The sequence below is a fragment of the Delphinapterus leucas genome, chromosome 5 (genome assembly GCF_059928025.1).
Source record: "Delphinapterus leucas isolate spDelLeu-1000000601 "Yukka" chromosome 5, BTC_Dleu_Yukka2, whole genome shotgun sequence".
Classification (NCBI taxonomy): domain Eukaryota; kingdom Metazoa; phylum Chordata; class Mammalia; order Artiodactyla; family Monodontidae; genus Delphinapterus; species Delphinapterus leucas.
The window spans coordinates 76360388-76387124 of record NC_143133.1 but is presented as its reverse complement, the minus strand read 5'-3'; the positions used below and the strand labels follow the sequence as shown (position 1 = coordinate 76387124).

The 26737-nt window shown below is 41.3% G+C and overlaps 2 protein-coding genes across 4 annotated transcripts in view; one reads left to right on the top strand and one right to left on the bottom strand.

Annotated features, from left to right (window-relative positions):
* The window catches only part of POLR2B (RNA polymerase II subunit B), a 49087-nt gene extending 42496 nt beyond the window's left edge, over positions 1-6591 (bottom strand). Inside the window, exons 1-4 of one of the 3 annotated variants that reach the window (XM_089911975.1) lie at positions 6388-6591; positions 5806-5823; positions 3890-3962; positions 520-670 (exon numbers count right to left, since the gene is read on the bottom strand). In XM_089911975.1, coding sequence (XP_089768101.1) covers positions 520-670; positions 3890-3962; positions 5806-5823; positions 6388-6406 — 261 coding nt within the window. In that variant the 5' untranslated portion in view covers positions 6407-6591. Of the gene's footprint in view, positions 1-519; positions 671-3889; positions 3963-5805; positions 5824-6387 lie in introns of those variants that run through there. The other 2 variants (XM_022563229.3, XM_089911976.1) reach the window with 2 other exon arrangements.
* Positions 6592-7285: 694 nt separating this feature from the next.
* Positions 7286-19756, top strand: LOC111169233 (nitric oxide-associated protein 1). The gene is made up of 7 exons (XM_022563268.3): positions 7286-8614; positions 9742-9906; positions 10529-10734; positions 13444-13575; positions 14602-14718; positions 17733-17853; positions 18301-19756. The coding sequence occupies exons 1-7, from the start codon at positions 7465-7467 to the stop codon at positions 18501-18503; spliced, it is 2094 nt and encodes a 697-aa protein (XP_022418976.1). The 5' UTR covers positions 7286-7464; the 3' UTR covers positions 18504-19756.
* The last annotated feature ends 6981 nt before the right edge of the window (positions 19757-26737 follow it).

Below are 26737 nucleotides of genomic sequence, written 5' to 3'. Positions count from 1 at the left end.
CTTGCTATGGTTTAACAATGCTGAAAACATGCATATGTGTAAAAAAAAAGACTACAATGAACTTAGAAAAGTTAAAAGAGCTAATATATTTGGGTGATTTTCCCTTATTATCTCTTATATTGATATAATAATGTATTTCATGCAACAAATAATCAAGGGAAAAAGGTCCTTCACCTATTTTTCTTTTGATTCCTTACTCTGTGAAAGAAAAAAGTGGGATTTTCTGAGGCAACATGACTATTTCTGGCTTGCTTCTCTTTGTAGTTCATCATACCTCTGAGTTTCCTCTTCCTGGCTATTAAACACATACTATCTGAAAAAGAATTAGGGTTTTGCATTACTTGCAAAAAGGCATCTCTCCATTAGTAAGAATAAATCAGGAGCTGACTGAAACGTTATAAGTACACTCATAAAAACACCTCCTAACTTTTTCTTTTTTTAACCTTTAAGCCAGGTGAGAGAAGGGCTGAAATTTCAAATCAATACCCTTATTTATGTTACTTTATTGAACCATCTTACCGGTTCTTCAACTTCTCCACTAGCATGCTGAGCTTCGGCTTGTAGGTCTATAGGTGGAGCATCTTCCACAATTCTTTGAACAGACATCTGAATAAACTCATCAAAAGAATCCAGCTGTTGTCTGACCAAGCCTTTCTCATCAAAATAGGAACTGGGAAAATATTTGAGTTCATAATCAGTTACACCCACTGATGTTTTCTAGCATATTTCCCCATTTTCATTATCATCAATTTTGACAAATACTAATCATTAAATACCAACACTCTGCACCCATCACTACAAAAAATACTATGAGGTGTCCAAAAAAGAGGTGAGATTAGGAACACTCTCTTTGTAGAACTTATTGTTAAGTTTGGGGAAATGAGACATACTTGTGGGTAAAATTATTAAAGCACAACATAAGAACTATAAGGAAGCCCTAATTTATAAATGTCCTTTATAGATAAATTTCATCCAACCTCTTGAAACATTTCTCAAAACTAATGAAATGCATAGTCAAAGAGAAAAATAAATGACAACATGGACAGACGAAGAGAATATTATGCTAAGTGAAAAAAGTCAGAGAAAAACAAATACCACATGATTTCACTCATATGTGGAATCTTAAAAAAAAAAAAACCAAACCAAAACCAACCGACAAACAAAAGATAACAAAAGCTCACAAACACAGAGAACAGATTAGTGGTTACCAGAGAGGAGGGGGTTAGTGTGTGGGTGAAATGGGTGAAGGGGGTCAAATGTATGGTGATGGATGGTAACTAGACTGTGGTGGTGATCCCTCTGTAGTGTATTCAGATGTTGAACTATAATGCTGTCCACCTAAAACTTATATAACCAAAAAAAGCATGGAAAAAAAGATAAAAATAAGAACTTTAATTTGAATAAGAGGGAAGAAAATGATATCAATGACTAAAATATAGCATGTGTAAGAACTTTGATTTTAGGTTAAAGATTATTCTACTTTGAATATGTTAAAGGTAAGGTGGGACTAAGTCATTCAAGTGAAAATACTCAGCAAATGACTGATTAAAAATGGAGCAAGGGTGAGAGATCAAAGCTATTAGTATAGACACAGAAATCAAATACTGAAGCCCTAAAGAAGGACAGAGACTCGAAAAGAGTAGACACACTGTTTGCAAGAGGAATCTCTCCCCTCACCACCACACAGGAAAAGCTGCATAGCTGGACTTAGCTCCTTGCCCTCTCTGCCTAGTAACTAACTCCCCCATCCTCACATCAATTTTCTGAGACAACATTCGTAGCCCAACTAATCATCAGCCTTCCATTTTGGCATCATCAGATCACCTCACACGTAACTGGCCAGCCTACAGATTGGCTGGCTTTGGGTCAAGGTTCCACCCTGATTCAATCAACCGTGGCCACCAATATTAGAAGCTCTCTATGGCAGAGAACACAGTACACATTCATCCCTGTATAAGGCACAGACTCAAGAAGAGTGGAGGCAACTTCCTTCAGTAGAGACTGTGAGCTGACAGGAAAGAAATTTCTCACAACCATTTGGGTCAGCCATTGGTACATAAGCACATGGAAAGCACAATCTGTAAGGTAAACAGCAATGGTTTTTATGGACAATTTACAATGAAAAATCTTTAAAAAACTATGGACAATTTTCATCCTCCCAGGAAGCTGAACCATAGTTACTCTGCCCAAAATCATTAGGACTGTACTTCATTAGAATGCCATCCCTTAAACACCTAAACTGTTTGAATAGTTCTTATTTATGGTATCTACTACCATGACTATTGTCCAAGAGACATCTTACTGAAGTCACTATATATTAAGTAATATCACATTCACAATGCTTGGGAAAGATCACTTGATATTAAATAGTGAAAAAAACAAAATGTCATATCACAAATAACTAAAGCACCTATAATCAATTAAAATATAAAGATCAAACGGCATTTTATTCTGTAACAAATGTTAAATGCAAGGACTTGTCAAATAGCATATATAATCCTTGAGCAATTTGTCACATAAGAAACAATTTGTTTTTTTTGGCTAAGATCAAAATATTCTTTCTCCCTGGCAATCACAAAATATAGGCATACTCCAAATATCTGGCTAAAAATGTCTCTTCATGTTTAATATTCAAAATCATAGAAGATTCAAGTGTCTCAATACAAAGTGTTTATAGCCCATGTTTAATAGGAAAAATAAACACATACTTACATCCCCAAAACTCATATTTTTAACAAAACAACCTTCAGCAAAGGTTCAGTTTTATTCCATACACAACTGGTAGAATGTCAGAAACTTGTGCTCTTTGAGAGTGTCAACTGAGAGGATGTGCATCTTGGAGATGGTGGGGCTCAAACAGGCATCAAAATGTTACTATATACAAAGCACCTGTCAGTTTGGTAAGTGAGGAGACTTGTAGCATTTTATATCCTAACATAGCAGGATGTTATTTTATTACTTAAAAGTTACTTCTCTTACCTATATGTAAGGCTTCCTGCTGAGTTTTATTACAGTTTAATTACACTTAGAATTGGATGGGAATGTGGGTCGAAATACCACCTGTTATAACTTTATCCATTTAAAACAAGGAGAAAACCAAGAGGAATCAAATTAACAGCACCAGTAATGTAACAAATGGGCATCATGTGCCTCCTGATACAATGCACTGAGAGCAGAACATCAGTGTTGCCAAAAGTAATCATCTGAATCTAATCATGAGGAAACATCAGACAAACCCAAACTGAGGGGCAGTCTAAAAATTAATTTGCCTATATTCTTCAAAAATGTCAAGGTCAAAAAAAAAGGTGAGGTCATGGGAAGCTGTGGAGAGATGGTGAGTTTGAGAAACAAAAAAAAGAAAGGAAGATTGAGGAACTGTTGTAGATTATAGGAGACAAAAGAATAGGTCATGAAAACAAGATGTAATATATGATCTTATGTTGGATCCAGGATAAGAAAATTTTTATTTTGCTATGAACATTACTGGGACACTGGCAAAATCTGCGTAAGGTCTCTAGATTAAATAAGATTACTGTATTAATTTCCTTATTTTAATAAGATTATGATTCTGTAAAAGAATATTCCTAGGTAAACAACTAACTCAAATATTTCAGAAAAAAAATACGTAGACAGAGAAAGAATAAGGCAAAGAAAACACAGCATAAGGTTAACATTTAGGGAATCTGGGTGAAGTGTACATGAATTCTTTGTGTAACTTTTCTGTATATCAAAATACTTTAAAAGTTAAATAAATAAATAAAATGACAAACCAGCTCTCATGCAGCATATTCACACAGAACATCTAATTTTCAAACACAGAATAAGCAGGAAATCCCTGTATGGTTTACAGTGCCTTTTAAAATTTATTCAGTTTGGTCTAAAAAGTTACCTAATTACAATCCAGCATGCCTCTTGCCACAAATCTGGTGTGATTTCATCATCATCCTCATCATATTGCATATCTGCAAAAACAAAAAAAATCATTCTCACTTGCAATAAATACTACTAGCTCACATCTTACTATGATGTGAAGTAGCAAAAACACATTTACTCTTTACTAAATAAAAAACAATCGCTTTACCCCACTTCTTTAAAATTTCAGTCATCACATTACTTGAACTGTAATGAAACAATATACATAGGTATATATGTACACATACATAGGTCTACGTCACAGTATTCTCCCAATACACAAAGAGGCCTCGTGAGAAAGGTTCAGTGCAAGTCGTGTGAATCTGTAACTGTTCCATCATCTCCAAGAAGCCCATATAATTCTCATTAATAACTAACTATAATGATAACTAGGAGCAAGCTCATAATCCTCTGATCAACAGGCTCCTCAGAGACTGGAGTCAGAGATCAGGTTAAGAGGGAGGAGTCAGCAAAGGACTCCAATAGCTGGGCAATACCTTAAGGTGAGCTGTCTATTACAGCAACATTTCACACATGGACAGGGATGACAGGCTGTATTTTCCAAAGATGGACACAACTATCTTCCATTTCACATGCTCTTTTATAAAGTGATCTTGACACTCCTACCATCAAAATATAGAGGGTCTATGCTTCCTCCCCTTGAATCTGGGTGGGTTTTTGACTCTCCCATAACTAAGAGAATACAGCTAAAGCAATGCTACATGATTTTAGAAGCTAGGTCAGGAAAAACAATGCAATTCCACCTTCTTTATTGAAACGCTTACTTCTGGAGCCCTGAGCTGCCATTAAGAACTCCTACTACTTAGGTGAGAAAATCTAAACGGTGGGCCCACTTACGAGATGCTGCAATCAGCAATCCTAGTCCTTGTGTTTTCCTAGGCTAGATGTCAGACACATGAGTAAACACTCCAGATCACCCAGCCCCCAGCAGTCAACACTCAGCCTTTGTGTCTTCCCAGTTCAACCACTGACAGACATCAGGCAACAGACAAGCCATTCCTACTATGCCTGTCCAAATTCCTGACTCATTTAATCCATGAACATATTAAATAATTTTTAAGCAGCAAAACTTTGGGGAGTTTGTGCAACAGTAATTTATAAAATGGGGCATTTGAAAAATCAGTGTGCACTGGTGCTAATATTAGTCTCATCTTCTTATGCAAAAGAATAAATGTGCTCTATTTTTGTTTTTCTATTCTGACCTATATACATAGTCTGTAAAACTTAACAACTTTGATTCAAAATTTGATACATATCCAAAATAAATTATTAATAAGTGCTTCTTGAATGGTCTGGAATTACTGACTCCTACACATGGGGGGCGAGGTAAAATAGACAAAGGTATCTAAAATGGCTTGGAGATTTCTAGCTTTGATGGCACACTAGATGTTATTATCACAGCCACCCAGGAGAAGTAGGAAGGTTGGAAAATGAGAGGTAATAATGAAGTCAGTTTTAGTTATACTTATAGACCATTTATCCTTTTTAACATTTTTATGTTTTCTAGCCTCTGAGAAATGAGACTGTATTACCTACTCAAAAAATTAAGCTGAAAAAACTTTTTTTTCTCAGGAGTTAAGAAAAAGAATACAATGATGCTAATAAATTTCTAGACGCAAGATAAAAATGAGACAAGTTTAAACAGTAGAGTTTAAGTTTTTGCTTCTATTTTCTCCATGAAGTAGCTGAGGGAATAAAGAGAAATGTAAGCGGTGGCCAGGAGATTGGGAGCTAGAAGAAAACGAACTTTGAAATAGCAGCTTTGGAGAACGGAAGAGGGAGCATTAAAAATATACAATGAAAATACACGACACGTGACTACGAACTCTACATGTAAAAAGACATACTGTCCCTGTTCGTTAAAATACATACCATCTAGAACTGTGTCATCTCGCGGACAGAGGAAATGTAAAGGTCATCTTTTAAGATAATTTACTTAGGCATATGACAGCATGAAGGAACGCCAAACTAAACCAAACCCTGCCCCCGCGCCGCACACACACAGAAACTATATTCCTTGTCCCCAGAGTTCTTCCAGAGCCTAACACAATGCCTGGCACAGGGTGATGCTCAAAAATTCAACTATTCATAAATTCATTAACTCTCGCCTTAAGGGAAATCAAGAAAGGAGTCCTTTGCTTCAAAGTCGGAACAACGGAACCTGTCGCATGGTTCTGCGAGCTGTTTTCAACACGGGAAGGGAGTGTCAGACTCACCCAGGGGCAGACAGAGGAGAGAACAAGAGTCACCCTGACCGAGATGATAAAGGCTACGTTCCCTGCACCCTCCACCTCTCAAAATCCCGGATTCGTTCCCGGCCTCGGGAGTGTGGGGAAACGACTGGGGCCAGGGTGCGGCGGGCCGAGGAGGAGACCGCAAATCCTCAACTCGTCTAGCTACCCACGTTTCCCCCCTTAGGCGGGCCGCCACTGAGTGTTCTGGGTGGTCACCTACCCTCGTCCGCGTCATACATATTGGCAAACGGTTCCTGAGCTCCTAACTCTAGAAATCACAGACGGAAAGGCGCGCGACGACAACGACGTCCGCAGCGAGAGGCGAAGTAATTTCCGTCTCCGGCGTTCCCAGAATACTCTGCGTCCCACACGAAGCTCCGCCCACAAAGACGCCAATTAAGGTCTGCGCCTGCGCGAAGGGTCGGTTAAGCTTGTGTTAAGGGTTAGTATTGTGCATGCGCGATTTGTGGGCCGAAGTTTCCCCGTGCCTGAGAATGAGAACTGTTCCTTACAGTTTGAGTCGGATCCAGACAATGAAACTTTGTTTTTCAGTGTTGTTGCACAAATAATGGCACCTAAAAAAAAAAAGTCAAAAAGATTTAATAATAAAGGGTTTAGTTGTAGCCATACTTTATTTTTTTCGGTTCCAAAGACTTAAAAACACGAAGATTTAAAAAATGATTTCTGTGTTCCGGAGCCTGTGCTCCGCAACGGGAGAGGCCACAACAGTGAGTCCGCGTACCGCAAAAAAAAAAAAAAAAAAAAGATTTCTGTGTACATAAACCATAGTCAATTTTTTAAAATGTTTAAGAAATATTTTTAATCTTGTTGCACAAATACTGACACCCGCAAAAAAATAATAAAGCCAGGAAGATGTATTAATAAAAGGTTTTAATTGTGGCCATAAGTCTGCGGCATTAGATTTTCTATTTTCCAGTCCGAAAGACAAAACAACACAAAGCTTTAAAAAATGTGATTTCTTAACGGCAAGTAGTGCCAGCGGCGGCGCGTTGAAGAAGCCTGAAAGTTGGTAAACCCTCACTCACTAGCCTATTGGGCCAACCCACCCCACTTAAGGTGCCCGGAGCTTTTATCTCCGCTTTAAGTGGGCTCTCTGACCACAGAGCCTTCATCGCGAGAACTCACGAGATTAGACTCGGGAGGAGCTGAAGTGCGACGCTGAAAAATGACCCCTCTCAGGTAGTCCCGGGCTGTCGCTACTGTTTTACGCACGTCTGGGGCCACAGAGCACGTGAGAAAAGGTGGCTCAGCCCCTTTGCCCACGCCCGCGTTTCTCATGCTGCCCGCGGGCCTCACTCGTAGGCTGCTGTGCAGCTTCCTGCGGGGATCCACTCCCACGATAGCGCGCCATGGCCTCCGGGAGACGCTCCTCGAGAGGAGACGTGCGGCCAACTCCACCTCCCGGCACTCCTCCGGCCTGGGATGTGGGCTTCCCCGTGGCGCGACAGCGACTGGGGATAACCAAGGAAGGGCTGACATGGAGGAGAGTTTTGTGTTCCCCGAGTACGTCCCGGATTCGGAGCCCGCAGTGACCCTCCAAGACCAGCTGCGGGAGCTGCAGCAGCGTCAGGAGGAGGAGGAGCGACGGGTGCTGCACCGGCGGGAGGAGCGGCGGCAGCAGAAACTACGCACCGGCCGGCGGGTGCACCCGGTCGTGGGGCACCCGGACGCGAAGGTGCCGCCCAGCGGCCTGAACTGTTCGGGTTGCGGGGCGGAGCTGCACTGCCAGGACCCTGGACTGCCCGGTTACCTGCCCAGCGAGAAGTTCCTCAGCGCGGCGGCGCAGGAGGACGGCGGACTGGCGCAGACCGTGTGCCAGCGCTGCTGGCTGCTGGTGCATCACCAGCGCGCCCTGCACGTGCAGGTGTGTCGCGAGCAGTACCTGGAGCTGGTGACCGCCGCGCTGCGGCGGCCCGAGCCCGCCCTGGTGCTGTACATGGTGGACCTGCTTGATCTGCCCGACGCCCTGCTGCCCCACCTGCCCGCGCTGGTGGGCCCCAAGCAGCTGATCGTGCTGGGAAACAAGGTGGACCTGCTGCCCCAGGATACTCCCGGCTACCGACAGCGGCTCCGGGAGCGACTGTGGGACGACTGTACCCGCGCCGGGCTCCTGCCGCCCCCTGGCTACCGAAGGCCACAACACCCCAGCGGGGACCGGCCACGGGACGGGGAGGAGAATGCAAATCTTTCGCCCAGGTCCCGCACGGTGCTCAGAGACGTGCGGCTCATCAGCGCCAAGACTGGCTATGGAGTCGAAGAGTTGATCTCCGCGCTCCAGCGTTCCTGGCGCTACCGCGGCGACGTCTACCTGGTTGGCGCCACCAACGCTGGCAAGTCCACTCTCTTCAACACGCTCCTGGAGTCCGATTACTGCATCGCCAAGGGCGCTGAGGCTATCGACAGAGCCACCATCTCCTCTTGGCCTGGTGAGCCTTAGGATACCCGTCCCCTTCGTTATTTTTTTAAAATATTTATTTGGTTGTGCCTGGTCCTGAGGTAAGCAGGCTCCTTAGTTGCAGCACTTGGGCTCCTTAGTTGCGGAAGGCTGGCTTCTTAGTTGTGGCATGCATGTGGGATCTAGTTCCCTGACCAGGGATCAAACTCAGGCCTCCTGCATTGGGAGCGTGGAGTCTTACCCACTGCACCACCACGGAAGTACCCTCCTTCGTTTTCTGAGAAGCTGGAAGTCTGATCGTAGTGCAGGCACCTAGTCCTATATCCTTCCTTAATGTACACCAGGGGCTGGCTGGAGGCTTCCTTTAAAAATTCTCTACCTACTTCGGTCACATTTCTCTTTTGTGTCAGTTTAATGCTTGGAAATTCAGTACGTGTTTTAGTAACTTTCCAATAGAAATAATTAGAGTACTTCTAGGTACCAGTCACTGTTCTAGGCACTGTAGATGAACCAGGGGACAAAGCAGTGTCTGCTCTCTTGGAGGTTTCCCTTGTAACTTTAGTTCTTTGTATATTTCTCCAGAAAGTCCTTTTACTTTCTAAACCTCCCTCCACCCTTCAGTCTCACTCTTCATATCTTGAGTTTGAGAGTACTATACAGATTTAACATTTGGATAATTCACTAATGCAATATTTGTGGCTTTGTTGCAAAGAAATATCAACTTTGTGACTTTAAGAAACGTCTGTAGTAATTGCAAAATGGGTCCTTCTGTGACCTGTTTGTATCTAATAGTTGGCAAAGCGAACTAATTCATTTGATTCTTTGAAACCAGTGTTGAACTTTGCTTGATAAGCTGTACTTCTCTGTCAGGGACACTGGTTGACTTATACACAGAAGTGCTTTTATACCGGTTAGGAGTATGCAGAAGATGGAAAAAGATCAGGCCTGTAGATTTGGCATTCAAATCCTGGTTGAGCTTGTGGGCCAATCTCTGAACCTATTGCCTCATCTGTAAAGTAAGAATAATTTTGTGGAGGGTTGTCATGAAAGTTAAGAGAAATAATCACAGTATCCAAGACAGTGTAGATCCTCATAAATGTTTTATTCCATTTTCTTGTACAACGTTTATAAGAATGTATGTATTCTTTGGTATTTCAGGTACTACATTAAACCTTCTGAAGTTTCCTATTTGTAACCCAACTCCTTACAGAATGTTTCAAAGGCAAAAAAGGCTTAAAAGAGATGCAACTGAAGCAGAAGAAGATCTTAGTCAGCAAGAACAAAATAAACTTAATCTCTTGAAAAAGCATGGTTATGTAGTAGGTAAGCATCTTCTGTAGGAAAACTCTTCCTTAGGTCTATGCTAAAATTTTCTGTAGAACAACCTGAAATAGAGCTCTCTGGAGCTAGCCAGTTTTTGTGGGGAGAGACACTCCCTCTTTCTGGAACATAGAGGCCTTTTAGAGGCAAGGCTACTGTTTGGAAACCCAGAATTCATTGTGTTGGGAAAATTGAGACAGTAGATACTTGGAGAAATCCAGGAAAGGAAATGCAAATAACTGCCTCTCTGGCCATTGTCAGCAACAAGCATTTTCACTAAGATACCAGCCCCCTCCTTACACACCAGTACAAGTTGTTGACCTGCAGCAGGTTTAAATTGGATTGTCCCCCTTTCCTTGGTATCTCTTTACAACCTTTCTTTACTAAAAACAGTTTGATTCCCAACACTCTCCCCCTTCGCACAGCCAGCCACACATACTTGATCAATGCAAGAGTCCGACTCCCACTGCATTTAGAAGTAAAGCAAAAGTATCATTGTGGTCTCACTTCCTTCCAAACACCATTGTTAGTCCTAGTAACTTCTACGAGGCAAACTTAAGAACTACCTGTCTCAAGTCAAAAGCTTTAAAGGAGTGACTACTAACTTCAGTATAACTTGTTCTAGGAAGAGTTGGAAGAACATTCTTGTATTCAGAAGAACAGAAGAATAAAGCTGCCTTTGAGTTTGATGCCGATTCACTTGCCTTTGACATGGGAAATGAACCTGTTATGGTTGCAGATAAATCCACCAAACGAGTAGAACTGACCCCACAAGATGTGAAAGATGCCCACTGGTTTTATGACACCCCTGGAATTACAAAAGAAAATTGTGTAGGTATTTAATGTCTTTTAGAAACATTAACTTTCAATTGCAAGAGTACTGTCTTAATTGGCAGAAAAAGAGGTATCCTTTCATTTTAGACTCAGTTCTGATTCATGCATAGAAGCGTTTCAGGGATGAATCTATATGCCATCAAGTACTGTATGCCATTTGGTAGACGTCACTGCTAACAACCTACTTCTATCCTTGTGGTTGTTACCTTAGTTAGGAAGACATTTACAGAATCCTAGATTTTGAGGTTGGAAGAAATCATAAATATCACTGCAGTCCAGCCACCTTTTCCATGCTTGAGTTCCCTCTATAACATGTGCACCAGGAGGTGCATCCACCTTGAATTGAAGGAGTGACTCACCATCAGCTGAAGCAGTGTCACCTCACCTCCCAAGATAGCCCTGCTCTTTATATTGAGCCAAGCAGTGTCCCTGTAATTTGTACCTATTGTTCCCCAAAGGTGTATGGAACAAATATAATGTCTAGTTCCCTTTGCCAGACATTGAAATGTTTTAGAGTATAATATCCTCTCTCTTCCTCACTCTACCCTTTTCTTCTCTTTCATTAATTCAGCCAACAAACATGGAGCACTTACTGTGCTGACATAATCCAGACGGTCTGTCTTCATTTCCTATAGCTATTCTGAGAACAGGCTATGAACAAAGGACCCTTTCCAGAATGAATTCTAATTTGTTTTTGTTCCTGAAAGTATGACACAAAGAACTAACTTTCTTATGTAAGTGCCCTCAGATGAACCTAATTTAGAATAGGATCAACTCTACCTATCTTGCCCTTGTATATCTTTTTAGTCCAGTTGCAGGATCTCCCGGGCAACTTTTATTTTATCTTAAATTCAGCCTATATCCTAGATATTTGTTATATCTCAGAACCTTTTATTCATTTGCAGTTTTTTTGTTTTTTAAATTTATTTACTTAATTTATTTATTTTTGGCTGGGCTGGGTCCTCATTGCTGCATGTGGTTTTTCTCTAGTTGCGGCAAGCAGGGGCTACTCTTCGTTGTGGTCTGTGGGCTTCTCATTGCGGTGGCTTCTCTTGCTGCGGAGCACGGGCTCTAGGCACGCGGGCTTCAGTAGTTGTGGCACACAGGCTTAGTTGCTCCACAGCATGTGGGATCTTCCCGGACCAGGGCTTGAACCTGTGTCCCCTGCGTTGGCAGGTGGATTCTTAACCACTGTGCCACCAGAGAAGCCCTCATTTGCAGTTTTGATCATTATCCAAGTCATTGACTGAATCAAGTGTGTATCCAGGATACTGCCTTTCAACAGATCCACTAATCAGCTTCCTTTGAATCTGGTTAGTGACCAGGTTCTAATTCACCTCGTTATCTCTGTATATCCCTATGAAACAACATTAGATTCTTAGATACTTTTCCTTCCTTTGCCTCATCAGAATCACTTATGTTTCATTCTCAGAATTTGATGTACCTTTTAACTTTTTTTTTTCTCTCCTAGAATAATTGTGTCCAGTTTTTACTTCCTTAGCAATCCAGAACTTCAGAGTAACTGTAGTGCTTCCTAGTAATGTTCTATCACTTTAACTTCACCAACTCATTCTTCAGTTTTAGGCTCAGTTAGGTCAGGGATAGCAGTTACTTCAGTCATGTATATCCTCTTGTCAATTAGTCAGAAAGGCAAGACTTTGCTAACTCGCAAATTCAGATTTGCTAATTTGCAGTGAGACCCTCAAGTTTTTAGATATAAGAGTTCTCTCAGGCAGTTTGATTTTCTGCCTGTTTATTGATATATTTATTTAATGCCTTGAACCAGTGTTTCCCAAACTGAACCAAGGAACTCTATTGTGAAGTATTAGGGTCTCTGCTAAAAGGGTTAAAATATTTCTTTACTGCACGTGGCTTTTAATGTGCTTTTTCAAGCACAAATACTGAAGAAAACTACTCACAGCCCCCTTACGTATGTATTCTCTTGTGACTCTCCCTAGATATCACATATTTTGTTATCTCCTTGTTATTTTTCTTAAGAAGCAAGTTCACAAAAGACTTCTGGCCATTTTTTACTTTCTCAAAAATTTTTAAATCAGAGTTTGATTCCCTAAGTCTTACCAGAATCTTGTACCGCCTGGCTTTTCTTTTCCATTTTCTCTAGTCTATTTAAGAACTCTTCATCCTTAGAAGCCACAGGATTCATAACTTTCTCTCATTTTTTTTGCTGAGTATTTGGAGGAAATAAGGAAACCAAAGACTGGAATTTAGAAAAGCTTCTTCAAGCTCTTTGCCTGCTCCAAGAACAGGGTGATCATTTTCATTTAATGCATGCATAGCTGCCACTAGGACAGAATATAGCACGTTACCTTACCTTACCTTTATCTGAAAACTACTGCTCCCTAGAAGGCTTGACGAGAGAACATATTTTTTCTCCTGGGATTGAATCATCAGTGTTTTCAGTTCACAGCAAATTTGACAGAATTCGGAGGATGCTGCTGTTTCATATTCCTGTAAAGTTATTTTGCCATTACTCAAGATTAAGTTGTAAAACAAGAGTAAAGCCATCTATAAATTGATTCATTTAGAAAGAATATATGAATTTTATGTGCAGAAAATTCTAAAATACATACTTTGATTTATTGTGAAGCCTGGAATATATAATAACTTTTTATCCTACAGGTAAAGCATGATGTATCAGACGTTCATTGAAAGTAATTCTCTAAAAATCTGCCCTCTGCTTTACAGATTTTAAGTCTTCTAACAGAAAAAGAAGTAAATATTGTTTTGCCAACACATTCCATTGTTCCAAGAACTTTCGTGCTTAAACCAGGAATGGTTCTATTTTTGGGTGCCATAGGCCGCATAGATTTTCTGAAGGTAAGGAAAGTCCGTACCATTGAAAAATGACTTTAGTATTGGGACTTACTTTAAGGAAGCAGATATACAATCAAGACTAGCAAAATGTTGATAACCAGGTCATGACTATGTGGGGGTTGGTATACTATTCTTTTGTGTGTGTTTGAAAATATCTATAGTAAAAACCTGGGATAATGAAATGGGGGGGAAAAAAGTAATAGGTCTTAAAAAACTGTATCTTCAGTAGGCAGTCGAGTGCCCCATACAGCTTGGCATTAAGCAAAGATACTTTCCCTCTCCTGTGGTATTGTCTTACATGGAAATCAGAGGTCGTACCTTTAAGTGCAGGGTTAATATGCATTAAATAAATTCCATGCTCTTTATATTCCATGATGTGTATACTTTTATAGATGTGTTTTTGGGTTTGGTATTCATTTACATAGCATCACTCAGAGATTTTAGAGCATCTATAGAATTGATCCCCGTTTTACCAAAGTGAGGAGAAAAATGGAAAATGAAACATGGATGTGTCCAACAACACTAAATGCAACCTGCAAGCCATTGCCTTAGCACACTTCTTGGTTTTGTGTTTGTTCATAATTTGTTGGAAATTTAGGCTTACACACTTAAAACCTTATGTATTTCCATAGAGACCATAGAATGTTAACATTTTAAACCAAACTTTACACAGGGACGCTTAAAGCAGACAGTATTTTCTTTTGTTTTTTATAATAGACGTTTGTTTGTTTTTTTTTAAGTATCAACAAACCTATGGAAGGAATCATAGTTTTATATAAGTGGGTGAAATGCAGTATTCTGCCATATTTTGCCCCCCCACCTTGTTTTTTTTGGCTGCACTGCACAGCATGCAGGATCTTAGTTCCCCAACCAGGGATCGAACCCGTGCGCCGTGCAGTAGAAGTGCAGAGCCCTAACCAGTGGCCCACCAGGGAATTCCCCCATTTTTTTTTTTTAATCAAACCTTGTAATGTGCTGGTTTTGCAAGTTTTTCATTATATAAAATAAGTTCCTTCTTCCTTTCTTAAGGGAAATCAGTCAGCTTGGTTTACGGTTGTGGCTTCCAACTTCCTTCCCGTTCACATTACTTCGTTGGACAAGGCAGACACTATATATCAGAAGCACGGGGGTCATACGTTACTCAAGGTGAGACAACACGCTTTGATGGTTGCATAGTTAGGTTAACACACCCTGTGGTAGTCCCACGGCCCTGCTAAAAATGCCTTTGTTGGACAGAACCATCTTTGTTACACCCTCAGCTAGCTCTCCCCTGACCTTGTTCACCTTGAGGATTTTAACTATATTTGTGAGGTGGGCTCCTATAGAAAAGGGATGTTGGATTGGACCGATCCTAGAATAGTGACAGAGCTGGGTTTTCTCTAGGTCATACTGTCCAATACGGTAGGCCCATGTGCCTATTTAAATAAATTAATTAAAATGAAATAAACTTTAAAATTTACTTCTTCGCTTGCACTAGCCACTTTTCAACTGCCCAGCGGTCACATCATTGCAGAAAGTTGTGCTGTATACTGTGAGTGAAGAGCTCTAAGTTACAGATTTTCTCACAACTGGGTGATGCTACTGGCATCTAGTGGGTGGAAGCCAGAGATGATGCTAAACATAATGCAATGCACAAGACAGCACCTCACAACACAGAATTATCAGGTCCAAAACGTGCGTAGTGCTGAGTTGAGAAGCCCTTGTATGAGTGAAAAAGCTCTCCTCCAAGGTTCTTAATCCCAGGCACTTAGAGGTGCCTGGGATTAAGAGGTAAAGCCTCTCCTGCTTTACTTGCTCCTTCCTTTGACCTGTTAAGCAGTGTGTTAAAATTTCTCTGATCTTTATTTTTTTTTATATTTATTTATTTGGCTGCGCTGGGTCTTAGTTGTGGCACTTGGGATCTTCATTGCGGCATGCATGTGGGATCTAGTCCCCTGACCAGGGTTCAAACTTGGGCCCCCTGCATTGGGAGCACAGAGTCTTAACCATTGGACCACCAGGGAAGTCCCTCTCTCTAATCTTTAAAAAACAAAACTCAGTGTCCCGCTCATTCCTCCTCTTTACAATCAAGTTTACTCCTCACGTCCCATGCTCTGCAGTCCCTGTTGTGCCCTTTCTATGCCACTGAAATTGTTCCAAGTTCACCAGAGACTGAATGGGGACTGTTTACAGATCTTTTAACCAGACATGGGTACACACTGGTGGCTGGTGTGTAATGTATGATAGTTAAGATCTCTGGAGCCAGGCTGGGTCCAAATCCTGCTCTGCTCCACCACTTAACGAAGCTGTGTGACTTTAAGTAAGTTTCCTTTACCTCTCTCTGTTGTACCTACACCACGAGGTTGTGGAGAAGATCAAGTGCAAGGGGACTGTTGTCACTGCTTCGTAAGTATTTGTGGTGATGAAGGTTATGGGACATACCTACTGCAAAAATAGCGGGTACGTCCAATGCAGAGGTGATTTACCATTAGTTAATGCTCATACAACTGAAAATAAGTCAAAACACAAAATACACACCCGCCCTTCAACAAGGATAAAACCAACCTGACTTGGGAAGTAAATGCTTCTTTCTCTCTGGATTTCCTAAGAAAGCCAGAGTGAAATTAAAACTCCATCGAAATAACTGCCCTAAAGTTAATACTCCAGACATGTGGGATTTTCAGGGTAGGGCTCCACCCCCATGCATCTGTGTAGTCTTCAGAGTAGACTCACTGATAATTCTCAAAACAATACTGAGGCTTCTCTCCCGGTGTAATACAAATGGTTTCTTGGGCTGCTCTGTGGCTCATCCTTGCCTTCTGGTTTTCTTACTCACCTCCCAAGTCAAAGTCAATCCTGCCTCCTAATTATCACTGAGTCCAGCCTCATAGTCCAAACTGTAATCTACTTTCTTTAGGCTGTTTTGAGATCCTGTTTTGAGGTATTTTCCCAGCTCCCAGTTTTACTGCCTTCTGCCCACCCTCACCCCACAACAGCTGTAGTTCTCAACCAGGGTTGACTCTTACCTCAAGGGAACATTTGACAAAGACTGGAGGCGTTTTTGGTTTTCACAACTTGGTGGATGCTGAGTAGAGGCTGCTAAAAATTGTGCAATGCACAGGACAGCCTCCCGAGACAAAGAATTATTTGGCCCAAAAGGTCAACAGTGCTGAGGTTGAGAAACCCTGCACTACGCAGATTTTTCCAAAATACAAAGCAGGCCACAGTATTCTTTTTTGATTCTTTTCTCTTTGCTGCTTATAATTCCTTGGTAGTTCCACATTACTGAGAGAAGTCTAAACTGATAGCCTCATCACTAATGCACACACACACATAACATACTCTGCACAGTTAAGCTACAGTTCTCTGAACTCATTATCCTTTTTTGAATTTCAGTGTCTGTACATGATACTAACCCAGGATACCTTCCCACTGAATAACTTTAATCTATTTTTCAAATTCTGTTCTTCATTAATGTTTTCCTTGACCAAACCACGTTCATTACTTCCTTCACAATCACGGTACTTAGTAGATGCCTCTCATCACGTTTCTTACCTTGTAATTTATTTACTTGCTGTTTCCACCTTCTCATCTCCTCGGGGGTAGGGACCATACAGAACATACTGTAATAGCTATCTTTGTATCCTTAGTGCTAAACACAGAGAGATCTGTTAATAAACAGGTAAATTATTATCCAGTTACTTCCAATTCATGGAAACACCTGTAAACATAGAAGCTGAATCTTACCCGTTATCCATGTACCCTTGAGAGGTGATGAGGCAGGGATTAATCTCTGTGTCCAGCCAGGCCTGTAAGAACTAAGGTATTTGGAAGGATGTTGCTTTAATTGCCCAAAATTATCGTGTCTAAAGCTTTATGGAGGACTGTAAAAACTGTAAGCTAATAAAGCAAGATTCTGCTGTCTGGAGGTTACCACCAGATGGATGCCCACATGGGGCCCTTGTCACTGGGATCTATAGGCTTCATCCCATCACAGAGCTCCCGGGCTTTTCATTTGACCTAGAAGTGTGATTTGGGTTTTTTTCAACAGTTGAATGTTTAAAAGGATTTTATTCTTGATACCTGTACAGTATTATCTTATCAGTGCCTTACTTAATATTAGAGTTATCAGGGGTTTAATTTGAACCTCCAAATATCTTCATCTCCTCCCAATGTGGAAGGTTCCAATGGGTGGAGAAGAAAGAATGGCAGGATTTCCTCCTCTTGTGGCTGAAGACATCACATTAGATGAAGGACTTGGGGAATCTGAAGCAGTGGCTGACATCAAGTTCTCCTCTGCAGGTAATTTTACACCAAGCACTTTTTTTTCTTTTTTAATTTGGCCGCACCACGCGGCATGTGGGATCTTAGCTCCCTGACCAGGGATCGAACCCGCACCCCCTGTAATAGAAGCACGGAGTCTTATCGACTGGACTGCCAGGGAGGTCCCTACACCAAGCACTTTTTAAAAGGTGAATAAAGTAGCCTTACTGACCTTTAGTATATTTTTATACAGATATGCCTTAACTGACATAAGCTGAATATTTTAAGAAATACATACTAGGTTATTCATAAGATGTAACCTACTCTGAAAATAAATCTGTACCTTTTCACAAATGCATTGTATGCTTTTAAAAAACAGAGTGAAAGACGGCAGTAGCCTCCCTTGGATTTCCATTTTGAGCTGTGTTTGGTGTTTTTAATAAGATAGTTGCTAACACCACCTGTGTTCTGCGTGTTCTTGCATAGGCTGGGTAGCAGTAACGCCGCAGTTTAAGGACAAACTGCACCTCCGAGGCTACACACCTCAAGGAACAGTTCTGACGGTCCGGCGCCCACTCTTGCCACATGTAGTTAACGTCAAAGGAGAACGCATCCGGAGAAGCGTGGCCTATAAAACCAAAAAGCCTCCTGCCCTTGTGTACAACCTGCAGAAAAAGAAAAAAAGATAAATATTTGAAGCTGACCTGTTCATATTGAAGATTAACGATATAGAACATACTGTATATATTGCATTGCATTAAATATTGCTATAATAAAACCTTCTGCCACCCTTTTTAAGCTACCAAGGACCGTGCCTCTTTTTAATGAATTTAGTTTGTAAACAGAAGTTATTGTTTGGTAGGGTATGTATATGTGTGTATCTATGGTTCAAATATACCTAAAATGGAGTTCTGTTACACTCAGGTTTCTCCCACTACTATTTTTTGAAACCAGATGGCATTTCTAATTTGGAGTCTAGTTGAGAGAGCAGCTTAGCAGTTGGCATATGAAAAAATGGCAGAAAATCAATGTCTCCAAAATACATGGGCTGAAATGAGATAAAAGTGAGTAAGTGGCTTTGCTCCACAGAGTCATCCAGGGACCCCACCGGGGGAACATGCCGCAGCTTCCATCTCTGGGTCTAAGGTGGTTGCTCAAGTTGTCATCCTTTCGCAATGGCAAAAAGAGAAGAGAGTGAAGAACATGCAGCTCCCCTACTGAAAAGAAGGGGGAAGTACTGGAAGTTGCTCACATCACAGCGTCCATTGGTCAACACTTACATGGCCACACCCCCCATGGGGAAGCTGGAAGATGTAGAGGGAAATGGGGATTTCGGACTTGTATTACTTAAGGGAAGAAAGGGAGAATGGAAACTGGAAAACAAGTAGAAGTTTCTCTTACATAATCTAAAAGGGCCTGAAAATCTTAGAATTCATGTTATGTTTTTCTGGCATTCAGTTTCTTCTGCAAGGATCAGAGCACTTTAACCATTTTATCAACATTTGCCTGTAAACTGTATAACATTACATCAGTCAGAAGTCTTTACCTTTATGTATTCCTAAATGAGTAAGTGGCACTAGAGCTGTGGACAATGAACTGGCCAGTCAAGTCCCAGATCCCAATGTTGAGATAAACGCTCGTGGAGTAAGGTGGCCTGAAACGCAGATCCATGAGCTTCCTATGGACTCAGGTTTAGCATGAACTTCTCAATAGCCCCATGGTCTCTGTCAATGTGTACACCCTAGCTCCCTTCTAAGTAAGTCATTGTAGGATAAATGGTCAATGTTTTAAAATGCAACTTGTCAAAACTCTGTAGATCTCACTTTCATTGAGTTTCAAAGTGAATACTATTGACATCTTGGGGAAGGTAGTTCTTTATGTGCATCCTTCCCAGATATGAAAGGCCAGGAGCAACTTCCCAGCCCCATCCCTCATCGTGATAGTTGAGAAGTACCCCTGACGTTTCCAGACCCACCCTCTAGAGGGCGGTAGCTTCCCAAATTGAGAAAATGATTGGTAGTCGATTTTTAGATGATTTTGGAGAGAATGAAATACTGTTAATTTTACAAGTTAAAATTGTGACCATTATATTTCTATGTACTGTTCATAGTTTGGAGCTTAGGCCTGAATCTTTAGATTAAATGAAGAAAATAATGGTAAACTTGGCATTTGTGGAATACAGAACCCCAAAACTGATGCTGTATTTACCCTGAAAACTTATAATGTATTTTAGAGAGCAGAACATTTCTCCCTCCTTATCTTCTCTCTAGGCTTTTACACCTCTCTACCAGCAAAGATTCCATTTGTAAATGTTCATAACTTATATTCTCAGGTTTCTCTTACCTCTAAAATTCAATGGTTACGTTTTGACCGAGGCGTATCTAAAAAATGTTCCAATGTACCTTGCTAGCAGTTTCAAACAGTACAATTTACTAAGTAAGTTTCAGTTTCCCTGGTTATATCAGTCTCTTTGGGTCATCATTTTCTCATCTATAAAATGAGGGAATTACACTATATATTTCTCAGTCCTAACCTTTTATGATTCTCAGCAAAAACAGGCAGGAAAGCCAGGAAAGAGTGGTTACAATACCTCAGACAGAAAAAAGAAAAGGCCCTCAGCATAAGACAGTGAACTGCTGCTAGAATCTGCTATTAATTTACATTCTGCCAACCTAATGCAGCCCAGGATCACTGCTGGTCTATCCAACTGATCCACAGCGGATTTGCTATAAGAAAGTTCTCTTACTGTGTTGGTTTCTAAGTCAGCTTACTGATACTTTTTTTTTCTTTTTTTTTTGCGGTACGCAGGCCTCTCACTGTTGTGGCCTCTCCCGTTGCGGAGCACAGGCTCCGGACGCGCAGGCTCAGCGGCCATGGCTCACGGGCCCAGCCGCTCCGCGGCACATGGGACCTTCCCGGACCGGGGCACGAACCCGTGTCCCCTGCATCGGCAGGCGGACTCTCAACCACTGCGCCACCAGGGAAGCCCAGCTTACTGACACTTATTAATCCATTGATCTAAGTGCGAAGACTGCCCTTCCATCACTAATCATTTACACTGTGGCAGCATGCAAGAATTAGTAAAGGGTAGAAATTAATGGCAAGGTGTCAGGACAGCCCCCTCCTGTCCACAGGACAGAGGCTGAAGTACCTCCATCTCTCTTCCCACCACCCCTGCCGTCACCTTTAAAACAGCAGCATTTTCTTCAAAGTTACAAAGTGAAGCTTAACACATTTTGTATTTTTTTAATTACCATAAACAGCAAGCCCTACCAATCATCAGGGCTTTACTGTGTAGTTCCCCAGAGTCTAAATGTGTTTATGATACTTGGGACACTTCCCATGACAACCAAGAAGTGGAGCACAAGATGCAATCCTGTGTGCTTGTGTTTCTTGATCACTCAGATGCTTTTTGCAAAATGGAAATCAAGGCTAGTTTCCTGCAGATGACTAACTTGGAGCTCCACCTGTGCCAGACATGGCAGAGCTGTTAATCACTGAGTAGGCACCCAGCACTGAAGCTGAGGCGAGCTGTTTTGTCGATGGCCTCTGACCATTTACCCTGGCTTCCCTCCCACTTGGCTCTGTCTTGTGGAGCAATAGAATCATTTCCATTCTTTCTCAGAATGTTCCATTTTCTCTTGGCGGCTCTCCTCCTCCCCGGGGGATTGTTTTCTTTCAACTGTCAAAGAGTAGTGCTTAAAAAATAAAAAGAAAACTTCAGACTCACGTGAATCCAATAGATAGCACCTCTGCCTGCTCTTAATGTCTCTGTCATGTTGTCTGCCCCACTGATGCCCTGTAGTGGGTGGGAATGGCTAAAGATTAACATTTTAGGGGCTTCCCTGGTGGCGCAGTGGTTGGGAGTCCGCCTGCCAATGCAGGGGACGCGGGTTCGTGCCCCGGTCTGGGAGGATCCCACATGCCACGGAGCGGCCGGGCCCGTGAGCCATGGCCAATGAGCCTGCGCGTCCAGAGCCTGTGCTCCACAATGGGAGAGGCCACAGCATGAGGGGCCCGCATACCGCAAAAAAAAAAAAAAAAAAATTAACGTTTTAACATATAGGAATGATGCCTCACTTTTCCCCTTCATGTCAAAGACCATCGATATTCTCTCATTTAGTACAGGAGTTTCATGATCTGAATATACCTAAGAGCATACTTAATATACCCATGGCTTGGAGCCCCAGGTTCCTGTTTTGCAGAAGCTTCCTTTTGCTTCTCAAACAATTCTCAGAATTTACCTTCTGGCTAATCAACCTCGTGGAAGAATTTGGTCATAATATTCTCACTGGTAGATGCAACAGGTATGATGCTTAATCACAGTCAGTACCTCTGGCTGGGAGCATTGGTAAACCTGAGAAAACTGAGGCCACACAGAGACACATGTGCTAGAGAACACATCATCAGGTAATTTTGGACATGAGAGACTGCCAAGATCCTCTCTAACTTTTCAGTAATTCCCTGGAAAACAGCCAACATTCAGTGCAGGAATGAATGAATTAGAACGAGAGGACTTTTCTATTTGGGGTGTTGTTTTTTGCCTTCCCTGAAAAATAGCAATAGAGCAGACTTAAATTTGCTTAGTAGCACTGACACTTTTCTAGGGTTTCTTCCCGTCCTGCCTAAATGCAATACCTTAAGATAGCTGTATTTGAGACTATTCCTAGCTGCTATGATCACATGATAGCCCATATAGCTTCTTTTAATTCCTTACATTCTTATAATAATACTAGTGGCTAGCCCTTATTTAGCACATACAATGAGCCCGGCACTGTTTTAAGCATTTTATATAGGTTAACTGTATCCTTAGAAAAACCCCATGTAGGAGGTATATACTATTATTACCTGTATTTAGAGATGAAGCTGAGGTAAAAGTAATTGCCCAGGGTCACACAACTAATGAGTGACAGAGCCGTGATTCAAACACAAGCTCCAGTACCCTGTGGGTTTGTTTAATTATACAGTAAAAATGACTTTTTTTTCCCCCTTTCAATGTACAGTTCTATGGATTTTTAATATACATATAGGTTCATTTAACAACCATCATAATCAGGACAGAAAAGTTCCAACAGCACCCAGGTTTTTAACCACCCAACAATACTTCCTGTATTTACTAGAATCCATTACAAATCTAAAAGCGAGAACTTTTCAACCTTAGGAGGGAAATGTGTTATCTTAGAAAAGAAAACCACTTTGAAGACCTCCAAAGAAGGTAATGACACAATTTTCTTGTAAACTCTGTGTTACTGACCCTTCCTAATTTCCTTTGAATCCTCCCATATACAATTCCAGCCTGAGAAGAATATTCCTAAAAACAATTCCTCAGAGTTGGGGTGTGTGTGTGTGTGTGTGTGTGTGTGTGTGTGTGTGCGCGCGCGCGCGCGCGGTGTGCTGCACCCTTGCTGTCTTACTTCAGCAATGCTGCCCAAACCTAAACAAGTGTCCCACTGTGATTTCCATGCTGTCTTACCATCTCAGGCAGCTTTAAAACGAAAGTGCTTTCATAGCTGGCTGGGAATCTTTTCACATTGCTAGTGAGCTTTGCCAAGTACCACGGACAGATCACAGCATGAGTGGAGATCCTAACCCACAATCCTGATTAAGAAAATAGGAGGGCTTCCCTGGTGGTGCAGTGGTTGAGAGTCCACCTGCCGATGCAGGGGATACGAGTTCGTGCCCCGGTCCGGGAAGATCCCACATGCCGCAGAGCGGCTGGGCCCGTGAGCCATGGCCGCTGAGCCTGCGCGTCTGGAGCCTGTGCTCCGCAACGGGAGAGGCCACAACAGTGAGGCCCGCGTACCGCAAAAAAAAAAGAAAAGAAAATAGGAAATTACATACACAGGAAATTTGGAATGCAAACATCCAAAGAATTAGATCACTAAACTATCCTAAAATAGAAACCTATTTAAAATCCTGATCCTATTAGTGACATAGGAGAACTGGTGGTCCATATTTATTCACAAAACCAATAGCTTCAAAAACAAAATTTGGCCCTGAACTTAAGTGGCCTTGTCTTTTGTACTTGTGTAGCACTCATCCTGTTTCCTGTTCCTTTTCACATCTTACTTTCACTAAAAGGGGATCCTGGTTGCCCACTTAAAGGCTTTTTATTAATCTCCAGTTTTCCTCAGCATTTAACATCTGGCCTAAAAAGATTTTTTTCCTTTGACTTTAAACTATGGTTAAATATTCAACAGGAAGGAAAATTAGAAAAATGGGGACGACTGTCCCTTAAAATATCAGATGAAAGATGTATTTTATTGAAGCACTAGCTAAAGAAAATGTGTTTTTCACTGGACAACTAAGGCTATTACATAAAGTAATTCTGAGGAATGTGTTGAAGATCTGCAACACAGGGACTTGGCTAAGACTGTTCAATAAAAGAAAACAATGCTTAGCAGTCCCACTAACCCACCAACTCTACCATTCAGCGTGGCTTCAGTAACTTCTAGGTACAGTTACTCATTTGTCAATTAGAAACGCTTCTTTTTTAACCAGATTGAGGGCATAATTAGGTTTGTATCCACATATGTTGCTGAGCAGCTAACCACCCCAAAACTTAGTGACTTGAAACAGCTTCTATTTGTCTCTTTAGTTGGGCAGTTTAATCTGGGCTCTGCTCAGTGTTTCTTCTGCTCTATGGGGACATGCATTTACAGACCTCAGTCCATGTCAGAAGCTTCAGCTGCGATGGCTGTAATAGGTGAGAAACCTGGACCTTTTTCCATGGGTCCCTCTCTCTACCTAGAATATCATCCTAAAGTAGGCCAGTTCAGGCTTGTTCACAAGGTCATCATGTTCAGAAAAAGCATGAGAGTAGAAGCTGCAAGGCCTCTGGAGGCTGAAACTCAGAAATCACGCAATGTCACTCTTCTGCATTCTACTGGTCAAAGCAAGTCGCAATGGCAGCGCAGACTCAAGCTGATAGGAAGGGCTGCAAAGAATCTGTGGCCACTTTCATCCACCACAAGTTTAAAGCATGTTCATCCCCTTGAGGAAAATGCAGTATAACATGCTATATATTCTAACCTAGGTGAAGAGAATCCACTGTAAATTTATCAAATAAGGAATTTGATGCTAACTTAAATTTACCTCAGGAGTCTGATACATAGAGCAGCTACGTGACTGAGAAAAGGAGGGAACACAAGGCTGTAGGATTTTGATTTCATCATAAATCTTTTAGGAATAGTTTGTTTTTTTAAACTGGGGGTGTATTACTTTCCTAAATTTAAGATGACCAAAAACTCCATTCAGATGCAAATCTAGGCTATCTCCACTCCCTTACCACATCAATGATGAATGTTAAATGAACACGTTATCCATCATTTTGTTATTATAAGCAACACTAAATTAAACATCCTGAATATATACATCTTCTGTGTTAAAACAAACAAAAAAAAACTTGAACGTCAAGAGTGCAAGACATGATTACTATTAGCAAATCTGAAAGTTCTACCTTTTTTTTTTAATTTATTTTTGGCTGCATTGGTTCTTCGTTGCTTGCACACAGGCTTTTTAGTTGCAGCAAGTGGGCATTATTCTTCTTTGCAGTGCGCAGGCCTATCATTGCAGTGGCTTCTCTTGTTGCGGAGCATGGGCTCTAGGCGTGTGGGTTTCAGTAGCTGTGGCTCATGGGCTCTAGAACGCAGGCTCAGTAGTTGTGGCACACGGGCTTAGTTGCTCCGGGGCACGTGGGATCTTCCTGGACCAGGGCTCGAACCCGTGTCCCCCGCAATGGCAGGCGGATTCTTAACCACTGCTCCACCAGGGAAGCCCTGAAAGAAGTTCTATCTTAAGAACACAAGTATAAACATAACTTGTAAGGCTGTAAGATATTATGGGTTCCCTGAATCACTCACTTCACATGGCGTCCACTCTCAAAGTACTTCCAGAGTGTCAACCAATTTTGGCAATAATTAAAGTGATAAAACCAGATATATCCATACAATAAAACATGATGCGATAGTTGTAGAGAATGAAAATAGTCCTAAATACTGACTAAAGATCTCCAAATTCTACGCATTGCAGAGTATCAATAATCTCAGTTATGTAAAATGCATAGAAATCAAGCATTTAACATGCATACACATATGGAGGTAAAGAGTTAATATTAACCATTAATAGTTAATTCTTAAGAAACAAATGAGAGTAAGAAGACTAGTAGGAAGAGAGCTAGTCAAGATAGATTTTAACGTGTTTTGAGTTTTATAAGTATGCAGTTGTACGTGCATTATGTGATCTTTAAAAAGTAATTAGAGCACAAAAAAAAAATGAAATGAAAAGTGTGGTATTTCAAAATCAATATAAGAATTAGGATTCTGTTCTCTAAAATTGCCCCTTCTGGTGGTAGAATCTTGACCACTGGTAAATTTCCACAACTTAATCCTTAAGGCGTTCCATCAAGCTTTCATAAATTTTATAGCACTGTTACAAGATAAGCAGAGAGAAATGTGATAAATCTGAGTTTCAGTCGTTCGTTCAGTGTAATAGTCTCATGAGAGTCTCATTTAGGGAGCCTGAAAGGGCACCCTCCCCCAACCCCACAGGATGAATGGGGGTAAACAAATGACTGTGAGATGACACAGAAACAAGAACCTGGGTCTATGGGGAAAGGGGAAAGAAAGCTCTTTTTGATAGAGAATATCAGTTACCATAAAAGATATAATTGACTCAAGCAAAAAATCAATATACGCTAAAATCACTGGGTTTGTTGAAGATAATTTCACTATATCATCCCACAGAATGTTAATTACAAAGGGAAATAAATAATAACTTAGTGGAGAAATCTGGTAGACAACACATTAACCAAATAGTAAAAATTAACACAACCAATAACGGCATCATGTGCCTTCTGATTTAATACACCAGTACTTACTATTCCTGCCAAGATGCATAACCTGAATTGAGGCATGAAGAAGCA

Coding starts and splice junctions, on each gene's coding strand:
- LOC111169233 (XM_022563268.3), top strand. CDS start 7,465: ATGCTGCCCGCGGGCCTCACTCGTAGGCTGCTGTGCAGCTTCCTGCGG. Junction 9,907..10,528: donor AAAGCATGGTTATGTAGTAG/GTAAGCATCTTC, acceptor AACTTGTTCTAG/GAAGAGTTGGAAGAACATTC. Junction 13,576..14,601: donor GCCGCATAGATTTTCTGAAG/GTAAGGAAAGTC, acceptor TCCTTTCTTAAG/GGAAATCAGTCAGCTTGGTT.